The sequence below is a fragment of the Pelmatolapia mariae genome, linkage group LG7 (assembly GCF_036321145.2).
Source record: "Pelmatolapia mariae isolate MD_Pm_ZW linkage group LG7, Pm_UMD_F_2, whole genome shotgun sequence".
Lineage (NCBI taxonomy): Eukaryota > Metazoa > Chordata > Actinopteri > Cichliformes > Cichlidae > Pelmatolapia > Pelmatolapia mariae.
Genome location: NC_086233.1, coordinates 46978360 through 46990717, shown reverse-complemented (window position 1 = coordinate 46990717; position 12358 = coordinate 46978360). Strand labels below are relative to the sequence as shown.

Here is a 12358-nt window from a genome sequence, read left to right as displayed (position 1 = left end):
TCCATTTTCTCTTGTTTATCAAAGAGCTGGCACCACATTACTTAGAAATTTCTGCTTTAAAAGCAAGGTCGATTCCATTCAAATAACTCTGGAACCATTACTGTGCAGACTGGGTAGATAAACAAACTGGGACCATTAAGGTGCAATTCTCAGTAATTCACCCAAAAATCTGAACCATCTTATGCACTGTCAAGCACATCAACTTAATGGTAGGACACAAGAATGCTTGGGCCGTGATCATGTGTGTCACCTTTATTTCTCATCCCAGTGGGACTGCATTTGGCTCTTAGGTAAACAAGATATTTTTCTTTTTAAAGCAATTACGTTAAGAGGTACACAGAGACAAGCCGAGAAAATGTGAAGGAGGAAAAACAAATTTGAACACAGTTGGATTGCCAGGTTGACTGTGCTGCAGTACACCCCCTGTTATTGTCCCTTTTATGTGCTCCTTTGCTCCTCTGCAACACTGTGGGAAAATGAGATGGGGTTCACATTTTTGCACAATAGTAATAAAAAAAAAATCAGAATTCAATCTGCACTAAAAATAAATAATATTTGATTAGTAGCCTTGCAATAGTCATGAATATCCATTATGAATCTGTTTACTTACGTGTGAACATCTTGAAGAGAGGAAGGAGGGTCGCAGCCCAGATAAGCCTCATTAATATAGCAGTACTCAAGCAGAGCCCTGAAGCATAGGTCCTGGAAAGGAATTATTGTTTTAGAACATATAGGGTGAATGCATTTTATTACAACCAGTATGATGAGAGAAAAAAAAAAAGTTAAGAGGTCACTCACCCTAATGAGAATGTGGGGGTTTCCAACAATTAAAAGCAGAGCTTTGGGTCGAGTGATGGCCACATTGAAGCGTTTTGGGTTGGCCAGAAAGCCAAGGGTACTCTTTAGATCATCACTCTGTAGTGACTCACTAGAGCGCACCTATATTATATAAGAATTATGTGGATTAAATGCCATGACAATTAACATAAAATATGTAAATGTTATGGTTTACATTTGTGCACAAGGTTGAACTAAATCAGTATGTCTGCTTATTCAGTTTAAAAAAAAAATCAATAAATCAACAAGGGCTTCAGTATAGTGGAAGTTTTATATGGTACAGGTTTAATTTGTGTATTCACTATTTAAATCCTGTGTAATTTGAGGTTAAAGGATATAAAAATTCAGTGGCCACTTCATTAGTTGCACCATGCTAGTACCCTGTTGCATCACCACCAGTCTGAACAATTAATACAAGGTAGGATGATCCATGCTTTTGTTGTTTACACCAAAATCTAAACCCAACCATCCAAATGACAATAAAAACGCCCATGTCTGCCACTTGGATTAGCCCAAAGAAATATAATTATATCAAAGTCAAACGCAACTTTGATATAGTTATATATCAAATTATATCAAAGTTTATATAATTTTATATCAAAATACTGCACATATTTTGATATTTGATAACACAGATGCATATTAAAAAAATAAAATAAAAATAATCAAATAGCTAGCCTTTTACTTAGAGGAAAATACAGTCCAATATTTCTACCTGTAATTATCCAAAGCATGTTTTTGCCTACCGTAGACAAAATGATGACCAGAAACTCTTGTCCTTGGAACTCCTCCACAGAGCCCACTTTGATGTCCGACAGGCCCACCTTCCCCAGCAGGACACGAATCTTCTCACACTGGTGAGGAAAGCCAGAAGAGTTTAAGGTCTACAGGAGTGCAGTTGGCCAGTTTTAAGTTGAAAAGACATTAGGACTAACAGTTTGAATTACGCAAATTGTTGGGTTTTTTTCTGTCTAATAAAATAGTAAAAGGAAAAAAAATTACAGTGATGAATCGTAAACTCATACTTGTTTTTTGTAGGGGGCAATGACACCAATGTCAGAGGCATGGACAGGATTGTAGAGCTTCTTTGCCAGTTGACAGCAGTATAGCATGACCTGTACAGCTTCTACTGGGTTAAACCATGATGGGTTGTTACCTTCTCTCATTTCTGTGCCCTAGAGAAAGAAGGGGAAAAAAACCATGCAACAAAATAAAAATGCAAGCTAGCAATCCCAACAAAGTGTCATATAACATTCCTCAGTAAAGGAACCTATCACTTAATAAAGGAAATCATATTCTATATTTTCATTACCCTGACTCCATGAAAAAGAAGTGGGAAGCCTTTTTTGGGCAGATTTTTCCACAGGCAGAGGGAGTCCACAATAGGCCTGGGTCCTTTACAGCACAGTTCTCCCTGATAGAAGAGCTTTGAAGGCAGTGTGAGCAAGGCCTCATGAGAACGATAGTTGTAGACCAGCTTAGTTACCTGTTGTTGTAATGAAACAGCACTCCCGTGATTATCATGTAGACTGAAAATATACTGACACATTCCAGTCAAGTTCATTTATCATTAGATCTGCACTGTATCTTAAAATTTTTATCTTTACACATTTTAATATGATGCATTTCTGCAAAAAACAACTTAAAAATGCTCAACAGCATAAACACCTTTATGTAGAACACTAACCAGCTTAGGATTGTAGCCCCAGTCCTGTCTGGAGTACAGAGGGTTGGCCATCAGCCTCTCCAACAAAGACACCCCAAAGCCAAAGGCACTGGCTATCTTGGACTTCACAAGCGGACCCAACTGGCAGGGGTCTCCAGCTAAAACTATCTAAATAGGGAAAGGTATTTTTTTTAAAAACAACAACAAAAAGAGTCATTGTTAATAAAGCTTAGTTCAGTCATGACCAAAAAGTAAAGTAAGTATACAAAAATATGTGGAAAATTAGTTTAACCAGTCATCAAATTCACCCCAACCCTGAAATTTTCTAATGTCTGACAAATACCATTCTCAACACTCAAGTCAGGCAGGTCCATTGTTTAATCCACACTTTTTCCAGTAGTAAGAAGACACTCGGGGGGCTACATATGTGAAACAGACAACATCTGAACCTGATTCTCCCAGAGCTCATATGTAAAAACCCACTAAGGTCTTAATGAAATCAGTGCATGTGTATTTGTGCTAACCTGTCCATCTCTCTCAGACACAATGCTCATCGGGATCAGGGACTCTGGCTCAGTGGCTTGACCGGCTTCATCCAGAAACAGATGAGTAAAGTGTCCCACTCTGAAAATTATTAAAGGGTTAGTAAACAAGGACTAAAGTGGGAGAAAAACTGATTAACCTCTCTCTACAATAACCCATGTCTTACGGTAGGCCTATATTATGGAACATGCCAGCACTGGAGCAGGTGCTGACCACAATCCTGTGGAAAGCAGCTTGACGAATGTCCTCTCCTGCCCTGGAGTACACTCTCAGCACTTCTGGGATAAACTACGGGGAGGGGTGGAGAGAAAAGAAAAAAAAAATCTAAATCTGAAATAGTCAAACACATTAGCCTAAATACTATATAAAATAATATTAAATACCTCATTCTGCCTACAGGACGCATTGACACGGGCCAAACTCGCAGCATGCAGGAAGCCACTGTTATGCAGGCGGATGCAGATGAGGTCAGCAGCACTGTTGGAGGGGGTACATACAAGTACCCGACTACTGGGCATAAAGTAGTAAACCTGGATGTGGAAAAGATTAAACCTCATACAAGCAATGGGACTCAAACAGCCATCATTTGCAAATGAGAGTCTAAAAAAAGATTCAATGCTAAGGATTTTTATTCACTTTGTCATAAAAAATAAAATTAATTAATGAAAAAAATACTGGCGGCAGCAGCGGCCAGTGGTACCCCTCAGCCTCCTAGTAGATGCATCTAGGGTACAAATTTAAAAAACCTACGTCGCCTTGTTCTCACATGTTAATGCATTCACAAGATTTTCAGAAAACCTTGAGGCCAAGGTCACTGACATTCAAATTCATCAAGATTTTTAGTAGATACACCTATGGTATCAATTTGAAACTGCTATGTCAATTTATTGAGTTATCGAACTCACAAACTTGGGTGTCCACGCTGCCTGCTCACCCACCAGGCAGGGTAACAACAATTCTATCTATTGACAATCCAGACTTAAACCTAAATACCAAAGGACAAAATGGAAAAATATAAAATGAGCACAGCCACAGTGTGAATAAGAGTGGCACTTACAAAATTACATTTTTCTTTGTATTCATGTGACTATATTGCATTGAGTATGTGCACCTGGAGTATGGCCTCTATAATAGTGATCGTCTTTCCAGTGCCTGGAGGTCCAAAGAGCACGTACGGAAGGGGCCGACACTCCCCTGCTAGGATCCTCTTCACTGCCTCCTTCTGAGGGGGGTTCAGGTCTGGGTTAAAGAAGTGCCCTTTGGTGGGGATGGGTTTAGATGTCGGTGCACAATCTAGATACAATTACACATTTGTTAATGATGATGCAGGTGACGTTATCAGTCAAAACACAGGCAAAATCAATATGATACTGAAAATATCTGTACCTTTAGTCTGTGTGCCTTTTGACTTCATGTCAATGGTAATGCCCGACACTTTTCCATTTTCAGTGGCTGGTGCCTGGTTTTTAAACATTTGATTAAAAGGTTTAAATTTAATCAAGTAATGTCTTACTTTCACCCCCTCATATTTTTCCCTTATTGTGCCCTACCGTTTTGTCTTCATCTAGTTTATCCATCCATTTTCCAGTCCACCGAGGGGTCCGAGGTGTCACTCTGGAGGGGAACAGAACTGCCCAACAATTTTAAAAACTGCTTTTAAAGTTAGTCATAAATGCTTGTGTATTCTGTATTCAATATGTAGCTATGAAGAAATAAAACAAGCTTTGTGTTTCTTTTTACAAAATGTTTGAAGGCATCTGAGCAAGCTGTCGCTGCAGTACATCCTGTGTCAAGACAATAAGTCAAATACAAACAGCACCCTCTAGTGCCACTTTTGTGGCCCTGACAATGTGTGTCATACTAAAGATGAGTTTTCAAGCAGTTACTCTTGTTTTTCCTCCATTTAACCTTTTTCTGATTTTCTATACATATTACACAAAATATAATTTTAGTACATCAAAATATATTTTTATATAAAATTCTTTAAAAGAAAACGAGTCTGGAATGTAGACTCACAGTAATTTAGATTGAACTTACTTTCCCCGAAGTGTTTTGTCTGTTCAAGTGCACTGTGACACCGCCTCATAGTCAATCTGAATACACAAACATCAAAAACATTAAAAAGTAAACAAAAAGCCCTGAGGCACAGCAACTATGAAACACTGTTTTCAGGTGAAAGACAAATTTGAAATGTGAAGTAATAAATTCATTATGATATTAGGATTCTACTCATTTTCTCACCTGTTGTAAGAGAACTCAACATCTAGTGGCTCTCCGAGGTAGCTGCGCTGAAAGTCTGAGTTCACCCGCAAACTCACATCCTCATCATTGATCTGTGTAACAACTGAGCATCAGACTAACAAAATTAACTATTTTTTGAAAATATGCTTTACAATAAGAAATATCTCCATACCTCTGTGACATAGCTAATGTACTCCATTACCACGCCATCACTTTGTGGCTTCTTCAGTATTATTCTGTCCCCTGAAAAGGAAGCTTGTCAACCTCCTTCTTTTGTTGAACAGTAACAATAAAACAACAATAATGATGAAAGGTGCTTAAGGCCAACTCACCTATATAGAGATTAGGTCTGCCTTCGGCTAAACCGGGGACCTCGAGGTGCAGGTAGACAGCCCCTTTCCTGAGAAGCGCTCCACTGATAGAGAATTCTCTCAGTTCCCTTTCTGCGTGCAACTCTTCCAGCCAGAGAAGGACTGAGAAACGTGACTGCATGTTTGACGGGGACAGCACCTGAGCAAAATGCAATAACTAACTGTTTCACTTCATGCAAATTCTGATTTTCTATTTTCAATAGGGCACAAGACACCAGCCACCTGAGGCAGTTCCTAACATTTTACATCACATTGCTTATAGAAAGGCTTAAAAGTTAATTCCTTACTCAAGATCTACAGTTTGTTATTTTACTGATTCAGAAAGTGAAATTATTGTCAGCCAAGCATAAACAACACCTCCCAATCATGTAAAAATCAAATGTTTTTGTCATTATTTTTCAGGACCAGATTAACTTGACCACAGGCAAGCTCACCTCTCCAAGGCAGGGCTCAACTACCAGGACATCACTCTGGGCTTCCACACAGTATCTTAGAGCTTGAGGCACAGGGTAGTTGGGTAGAAATTGTGGCAACCGTCGATTAGGAAGCCTAGAAGAGTGACAGTCAGCCTTACACAGCAAGTAGCAAGGGTTGGTTGTGCAACTTAATTTGGGGGGGGGGGGGGGGGGGGGGAATAATTATGACCACCAATAAAACCCCACATGATCAGAATCATTGGAATCAGCTCTTTCGATACCTTGGTGTCATTTTCGGAGCAGCTACTGTGATCACGTGAGAAGATTTCGCTGCCACTGGGCGATTATCAGTAGAAGCGTAGGGCACAGAGGGATGGAGCACATCTTCACATTCACTGCGCACAGTGACCTCCAGGCGCCTCCCGATGGTGAAAGAAGAGAAGTGCAGCAGTAGCAGCTCAGCACAAGTTCCCAGGCTCCTTGAGACATTGCCCAAACAAAATTCAGCTGTACATAAAAATCATACCAACAAAAGCCCAACAGAGACACACGACACCTCCAACAGTGAAACTCTAATAAATTGTTAACCAGTAAATCCAAAGTGAGATTAAGCAAAGTTCTTCTTTTTCATACATTACCCATATTAGTGATTGTACTATTTTTACCATTGTTTTGATATGAGGAATAAAAACAAAACTTACTTTGCCTTGCAGGCTACAACAACTGGCAGTCTCTCTCCAGGTAAAATATCCAACTCGCTTTCCTGTCTTCTTAGACTGGGGGAATGGACCGCCTCCTTCTGCGCATCGCCATTTTCTTTGTCTCCATCTTTTCCATCTTTCACGAGGATTTCTGAAGACTTGACAGGGTTTTCTTGCAGCTGCTGCCCTTTTTGCCTCAGTGATGTCAATCCTTTAACACTAACCAGAGTGAACTGTTCTTCTGAGTCCCAGCCAGCAAAGTCGCAGTGTGTCAACTTGTGGGTCTCTGAACCTTTATTTCTGTTAAGAGAAAGATGAAGACACTAAAGCGCAATCCTACTGAATACTAATTAAAATCGCATTTTCTCGATAATATATAGTCCACAGTAGGGCTGGGCTATATCATACCGTTCACGGTAATACCGGTGTAATTTTGGGCAATGATAGGAAAATGAAATATCGCGATAGAATATGGGTAAAACGCGCATGCGCAGTGCTTTTGTTTACATACACACATGGCAGCGACGCAGAATGAGAAGAGCGAAAGTGGATCGTTAAATGAAACGGATGAACCAGAATTGGTTTGTAAAAATGCTGCAACTTCAGTGGTGTGGAACTGGTTTAGCTTTTGTCCGTCAGATTCACAACAAAGCACTATTTTTGGTAGAGCATGCTAGCGGGCCGTCGTTATTACCGTGTTGTTTGGAAAATACGGCACACTTAAAATCAATTCTTTGATTTTTCTGAAAATCGACAGTGCCCCTTATAATCCTGTGTGCCTTATGTATGAATTCTGGTTGTATTTACTGACCTCGAAACGATTTTATGTGCTACACGGCGCTCGAAAATCTGTCAAATGTTTCAGTACGACTTTGCTAAACTACGAAGCCGCACCGCTTGATGGATTGTCGGAGCATTACGGCTATCGTAGGCAGGAGCCTCGCGGAGGGATACGTACTGTGCTTCAACATAATATTACCGTATTGTGTGTGTATAACCTCTTTTTAAGTTTTGTGGATATTCTACATGGTTATGCTGAGGATATGTCGGCCAGTTTCCACTGGAAATGCCTTTTGGTTAAACTGTCAGCAAGGAATTTGCATTTGCACTGTTAAATTTTTATATAACTTTAATGCACATAAAAAACAGCTGCTTGTTTAAGTGAAAATACATTGATGGGTTTTTTTTGCACTAATAAAGTTGTGGAGTTGTAAAGTATTTTGTCTAGTGTCAATTATATATTCAGTTATATCGTTATCGCAAATTTTCAAATGTATATCGTGATAAATATTTTTGGTCATATCGCCCTGCTCTAGTCCACAGTTCTCCGAAGGTTCATGATGCAGTAGCACAATTTGTTGTGATTAAGCACTCCTTTCCCCTTCTAAAAGGATGTCCACAGGGAGCATTTTGTGCTGATCCATGCTGACCTCTATCTCTGAGAGACTACATCATTTGTTTTGTTTTCAAGTTATGTGCCCTTATAAATAGTGCCAACATGCTCGCTCTGTCTGCTGTGGTTCCAATTTAGGTTGCCTCTGGAAAATGAGCGTTTTATTTCATTTATGCTTATATGAACATGTGGAAAAAGTATTACAATGTTTTTACTCTCAATGGCATTTATCAAACAAAAGTAAGAGCAAAGTAGCTGCACTTTCACTTTTGACAGGTACAAAAGCAGAATTAAATCAGTGCTGTTAATAAGATGTACATAAATTTTAAAGAGATTTCAGTTTGAGTGCTTTTATTTACATTCACAATGTTAATATTTTATTTCTTCCCTGATTAACTTACTGTATCCAGAGCACCAGCTCTCGTGTGTCCCCAGTCATCAGTTCCCCAAACTGTCCGTAGTCTGTTACATTCAGCCCTCCTTTATCTTCTAAGATGTTCTTCAGCTCAGCCTCTCTGAGAGGTGTAGCAGAAAGATTTGCACTGCAATAAGAATAAAAAAAATACACTCATTATGATTAACATAAAGCTGATATGATTGCTCAATGAAGTTATTTTTCAAGCAGAAATTGTAAAAAGCAAACCCACAAAATATACAGTCATCACTTCAAGCTTAAAAACTGTAGCTGATACCTCTGAGAGAAGGGTGCCATGCAAAGAGCCCTCCAGTTATAGAGTGACTGACTGCTCTCCACCATTACCAGGTTAACCAAATGTCCTACTAAAGGCTGGTAATGGGCAGGGAGCAGGAGAGAGTCCAAGCAGAAGAAAACACTGTCATCCACCACTCCGCTACGACCATAGATACTGGTCACACGCACCTACAGAAAGGAGGTGAAAATGACAAATGGGGGGTTTTACAAAGTTTTACCATTGCAAATAATTGAGCAGAAAAGTAAAGTACAACTAAATGGACTCCAATAAAATAAGCATGTATTGCATTTTAAAAAACAATGATACAATTACTTGGTCTAGGCGGCAATAGCGTAAAGGGACCACAGAATGAGCTTGGGTGGTCCACTGGTTAGGATTGATAAAATATTTTGCTTGGACCCAGTCTCCTTTCATTGGCTCGTAACCTGTGAGAAGACAGAAAACACTCAAAAGATGCCTAAAAAACAGGAAACGTAAACCTTCAGCAGATTGAAAGCATGATCTTTAAAGATCAAGCTTACCCAGCATGATCTTTAAAGATCATGCTTGGTTAAATCAGTCCAAAATACTGGCTGGGGCTGAATGACCAAGAATGGGTGTAGCAAAGCATCACGGGCGGAAGAAGCTTTTAGCATCTAACGTGAAGTGGGAGGTACCTTCCCAAAGACTGTGGCTTGGGAAGTATGTGGTTTGATTTATGTAGCCACCATCTCCATCAAATGATGTGACCATGCCAACGAGAGGCCGCAGCTGCATAATGTCAGCTTCTAAGGAGGTTTTTCCTCCATCCTCCCAAGCGTCTGCACTCTTCTCCACCTAAAGGACATGGTTCAACAGAGTTCACTGTTAATGTCTTATTGGAGGGAACAACAAACAAGTTCTCAATAGAAACAACTTCACACTTAGAAATAAACAGAAATGTAAGCTGTTGATCACATGAAGCACAGGCTCCTCACCCTTAAAGCTTTCCATCCCCCTTCGGAACCATCTCTTACTGCTATACAGTTGACCAGGTCTCCTTCTTTCAGTGGCACGCCACCCAAGACCTCACCACTAGTGAAGTAGATGGCATCGTCGATCATGCCATAGTCAAGACAAAGCTGGGTTATCACCCGGCCCCTCAGGTGGCGAATGTCTTCCCTACCTGGTCAAGAAAAAAAAAAGCAAACCAAACTTGACTAATCTAATGTGTTAGTATTCTGCTACCAGCAATACACAGGATTAAGCTGACCAAATTTTTACCTTGACGTGGTTTGAAGTAATATTGCATTTACCTGATTCATGGGAGAAAATGTCTCCTTCCACTTCAACTGTCCTCCACAGTGGAGAAACCAGCTTGGACAGCACACACCGCACCGCAGTAAGCATATCTGCAAAATGCTAGCTCACACAGCTAGCTACCCGCACGAAGAAAACAGGACAGAGGAGAGCTGCTCTTAATCAGTCACTTAAGAGCAGGCTGTACATTTGCCGTTGTTATACTTAACTCGCTAACAGACTATTAACCGAAAACATAACTGGGTGAAGTCATAAAGTCGTTCTCCGCATGAATAAATTATCAATTTCTGCTAATTAGCTGGGGGAGGAAAGTTAACAAGTTCACAAGTCGCAGGAAAAGTTAGCTAAGCTACCTCACTATAAAAGCCCGCAAATAGAAAATAATTGAAAACGTTACAAACAACAGGTAGTGAGAATATGTTAATAATAAATTAGTTAATGACATTAATCTAATTTTCAAATGTCTGATTCGAGACCTGTTGGCTGTTCCACCCTGAAGATCCGTGGCACTTCGGAGGTACACGGGGACGCTCGGTCACGGCTAATTTTAAGAAGGGCGGTGCTAGGAGAGAGAGGGTAGATTTAACCAAACGGGGGCGCTGTAAAGTACACAGTAAGCAGGTCATAGGAGGAGTGAGAAGAGAAGAAAAGACTGCCATTACATATCGATATTTACTGATTTCAAAATCCAATACTTGTTTCTTTCAGACTCATGAACCATGAACAGATGCCTCTAACATTTGTAATGAGTAGTTATTTAGTTACTGCTTACTCTGCCTAACTCCTTGGTTCAGAAACACCTGCTGTCAAAAGGGAAATCTCATAGTGCCCTCTGGCGGTCAAACTATAAAAAATCTGTTGAAATTCAGTTGCAGTCACGATGACGCATAAAATAATCATTTGTGAAATGGGAATTCCACAAAAAACTATAGCTTATGGGTAAGGGCCTAGCATCATAGGTTACTTGAAGAGCAAATATAATCTCCGGCGTGTATCCCCATTTTAGTGACACTGATACAGCACATCTAGATAGTGGCACATGGAGAACACTCTAAATGAAGTGGAACATGTTTTAAATTGGAATTGAGAATTCTGAAAACCTTCAGTCATAAAGGGTTTTAGGATTGAACATATTTTAGTAGCAGTTGTTGTCCTGAGCTCTTTACGGACACAGAGAGGGATACTGACTTTTTTTCAGTGCTTTTCATTCCAAATCTGTGGATGCCTGTATCACACTAAAGCTCAAATATATGTTTGCAATTCTTTCCTATTAAGAGTTGTTTTTCCTTTGTGTTATGCAGATTTACAAGGGCAAGTACTCTGGGATAGGATCACAAAATCTGTCAAGGAGTCTAAATACTACATTACACAAGAATGTGAGATGTGTTGCATTGAGTTAGCTTCAGAAGCTTGTAGCCATGAAGAAGTGGGTCAGGGGGAGCATTTACCTTTGGCCCTGACATGACTTGCATAACTTTGTTTTGTAGGTTTGTAATTTCTCAAAATATTTAAAAAAGAAAAAAGTCACCAGTAATATTCTGGATATTTATAATTGAACCATTTGTATATATTAGAGCTATTTCTTATATTTTTTAAACTTTTTGATGTATTGTATTATTTAATTAGTTCAGGCTGTTACTGTTACTGTCTTGGAACAACTGTAACCCACATAATTTCCTTAGGGATTATTAAAGATTATTCTGATTCTGATTTTAGCCTTAGATTGTGACACAAGTTAAAAATGCTGGAAAAATAACATGAATTAAATGAAACCATTCAATAATTAACATGAACTAAAACTACTTTCTCATGTAGTTGTACTTTAAGCATGTAGCTCTGCTTTTTAGTAATAAGAAGGTAAAGATTTTCACACATTAATTTAAAACACTAAAGTTATTGTACAAAACAATATTAATAATAATAATAAATCAAGGATTCTGAGGGGTTCAGCTGGGAACTTTGTTTTTTCAGGTTTATTTTTTATTTCATATGCATTCAAAATAGTGATTCTTCGCACTCAATAAACATGAATAGTTTTGAGTAAAATGTAACTGAAATATAGAAAATCAAGGAATCAAGGTTTTTTGTTTTGTTTTGTTTTTTTAAATTCAAATAAATGTGTGCAGTATAAACTGATTGTATATAGGTCAAGTGCATTTCTTTTGACCAAATTACATTAAATGTAACATTTGACATTGT

General features: G+C 39.1%; 1 protein-coding gene across 1 annotated transcript; it reads right to left on the bottom strand.

The window, feature by feature from the left end:
• Positions 1-343: 343 nt before the first annotated feature.
• mov10l1 (Mov10 like RNA helicase 1) lies at positions 344-10714 on the bottom strand. The gene is made up of 27 exons (XM_063480351.1): positions 10636-10714; positions 10156-10278; positions 9838-10025; positions 9538-9697; positions 9194-9306; positions 8861-9048; positions 8570-8710; positions 6776-7075; positions 6356-6553; positions 6093-6207; positions 5620-5797; positions 5460-5530; positions 5288-5379; positions 5084-5139; positions 4597-4676; positions 4433-4505; positions 4158-4339; positions 3430-3576; positions 3213-3334; positions 3028-3127; positions 2525-2671; positions 2150-2323; positions 1863-2012; positions 1584-1691; positions 799-939; positions 611-702; positions 344-466 (listed from the first exon to the last, which is right to left on the bottom strand). Exons 2-27 carry the CDS (start codon positions 10247-10249, stop codon positions 439-441), a joined length of 3438 nt encoding a protein of 1145 aa, XP_063336421.1. The 5' UTR covers positions 10250-10278; positions 10636-10714; the 3' UTR covers positions 344-438.
• Positions 10715-12358: the final 1644 nt, after the last annotated feature.

Bases quoted from the DNA above. Each gene is read 5' to 3' on its own strand.
- mov10l1 (XM_063480351.1), bottom strand. From the start codon at position 10,249: ATGCTTACTGCGGTGCGGTGTGTGCTGTCCAAGCTGGTTTCTCCACTG. The intron at 5,380-5,459 runs GTATGGAGATAT...GTTGTTACACAG, and splicing joins ACATTAGCTATGTCACAGAG to ATCAATGATGAGGATGTGAG. The intron at 2,672-3,027 runs GTTAGCACAAAT...TTCCCTATTTAG, and splicing joins TGTCTGAGAGAGATGGACAG to ATAGTTTTAGCTGGAGACCC.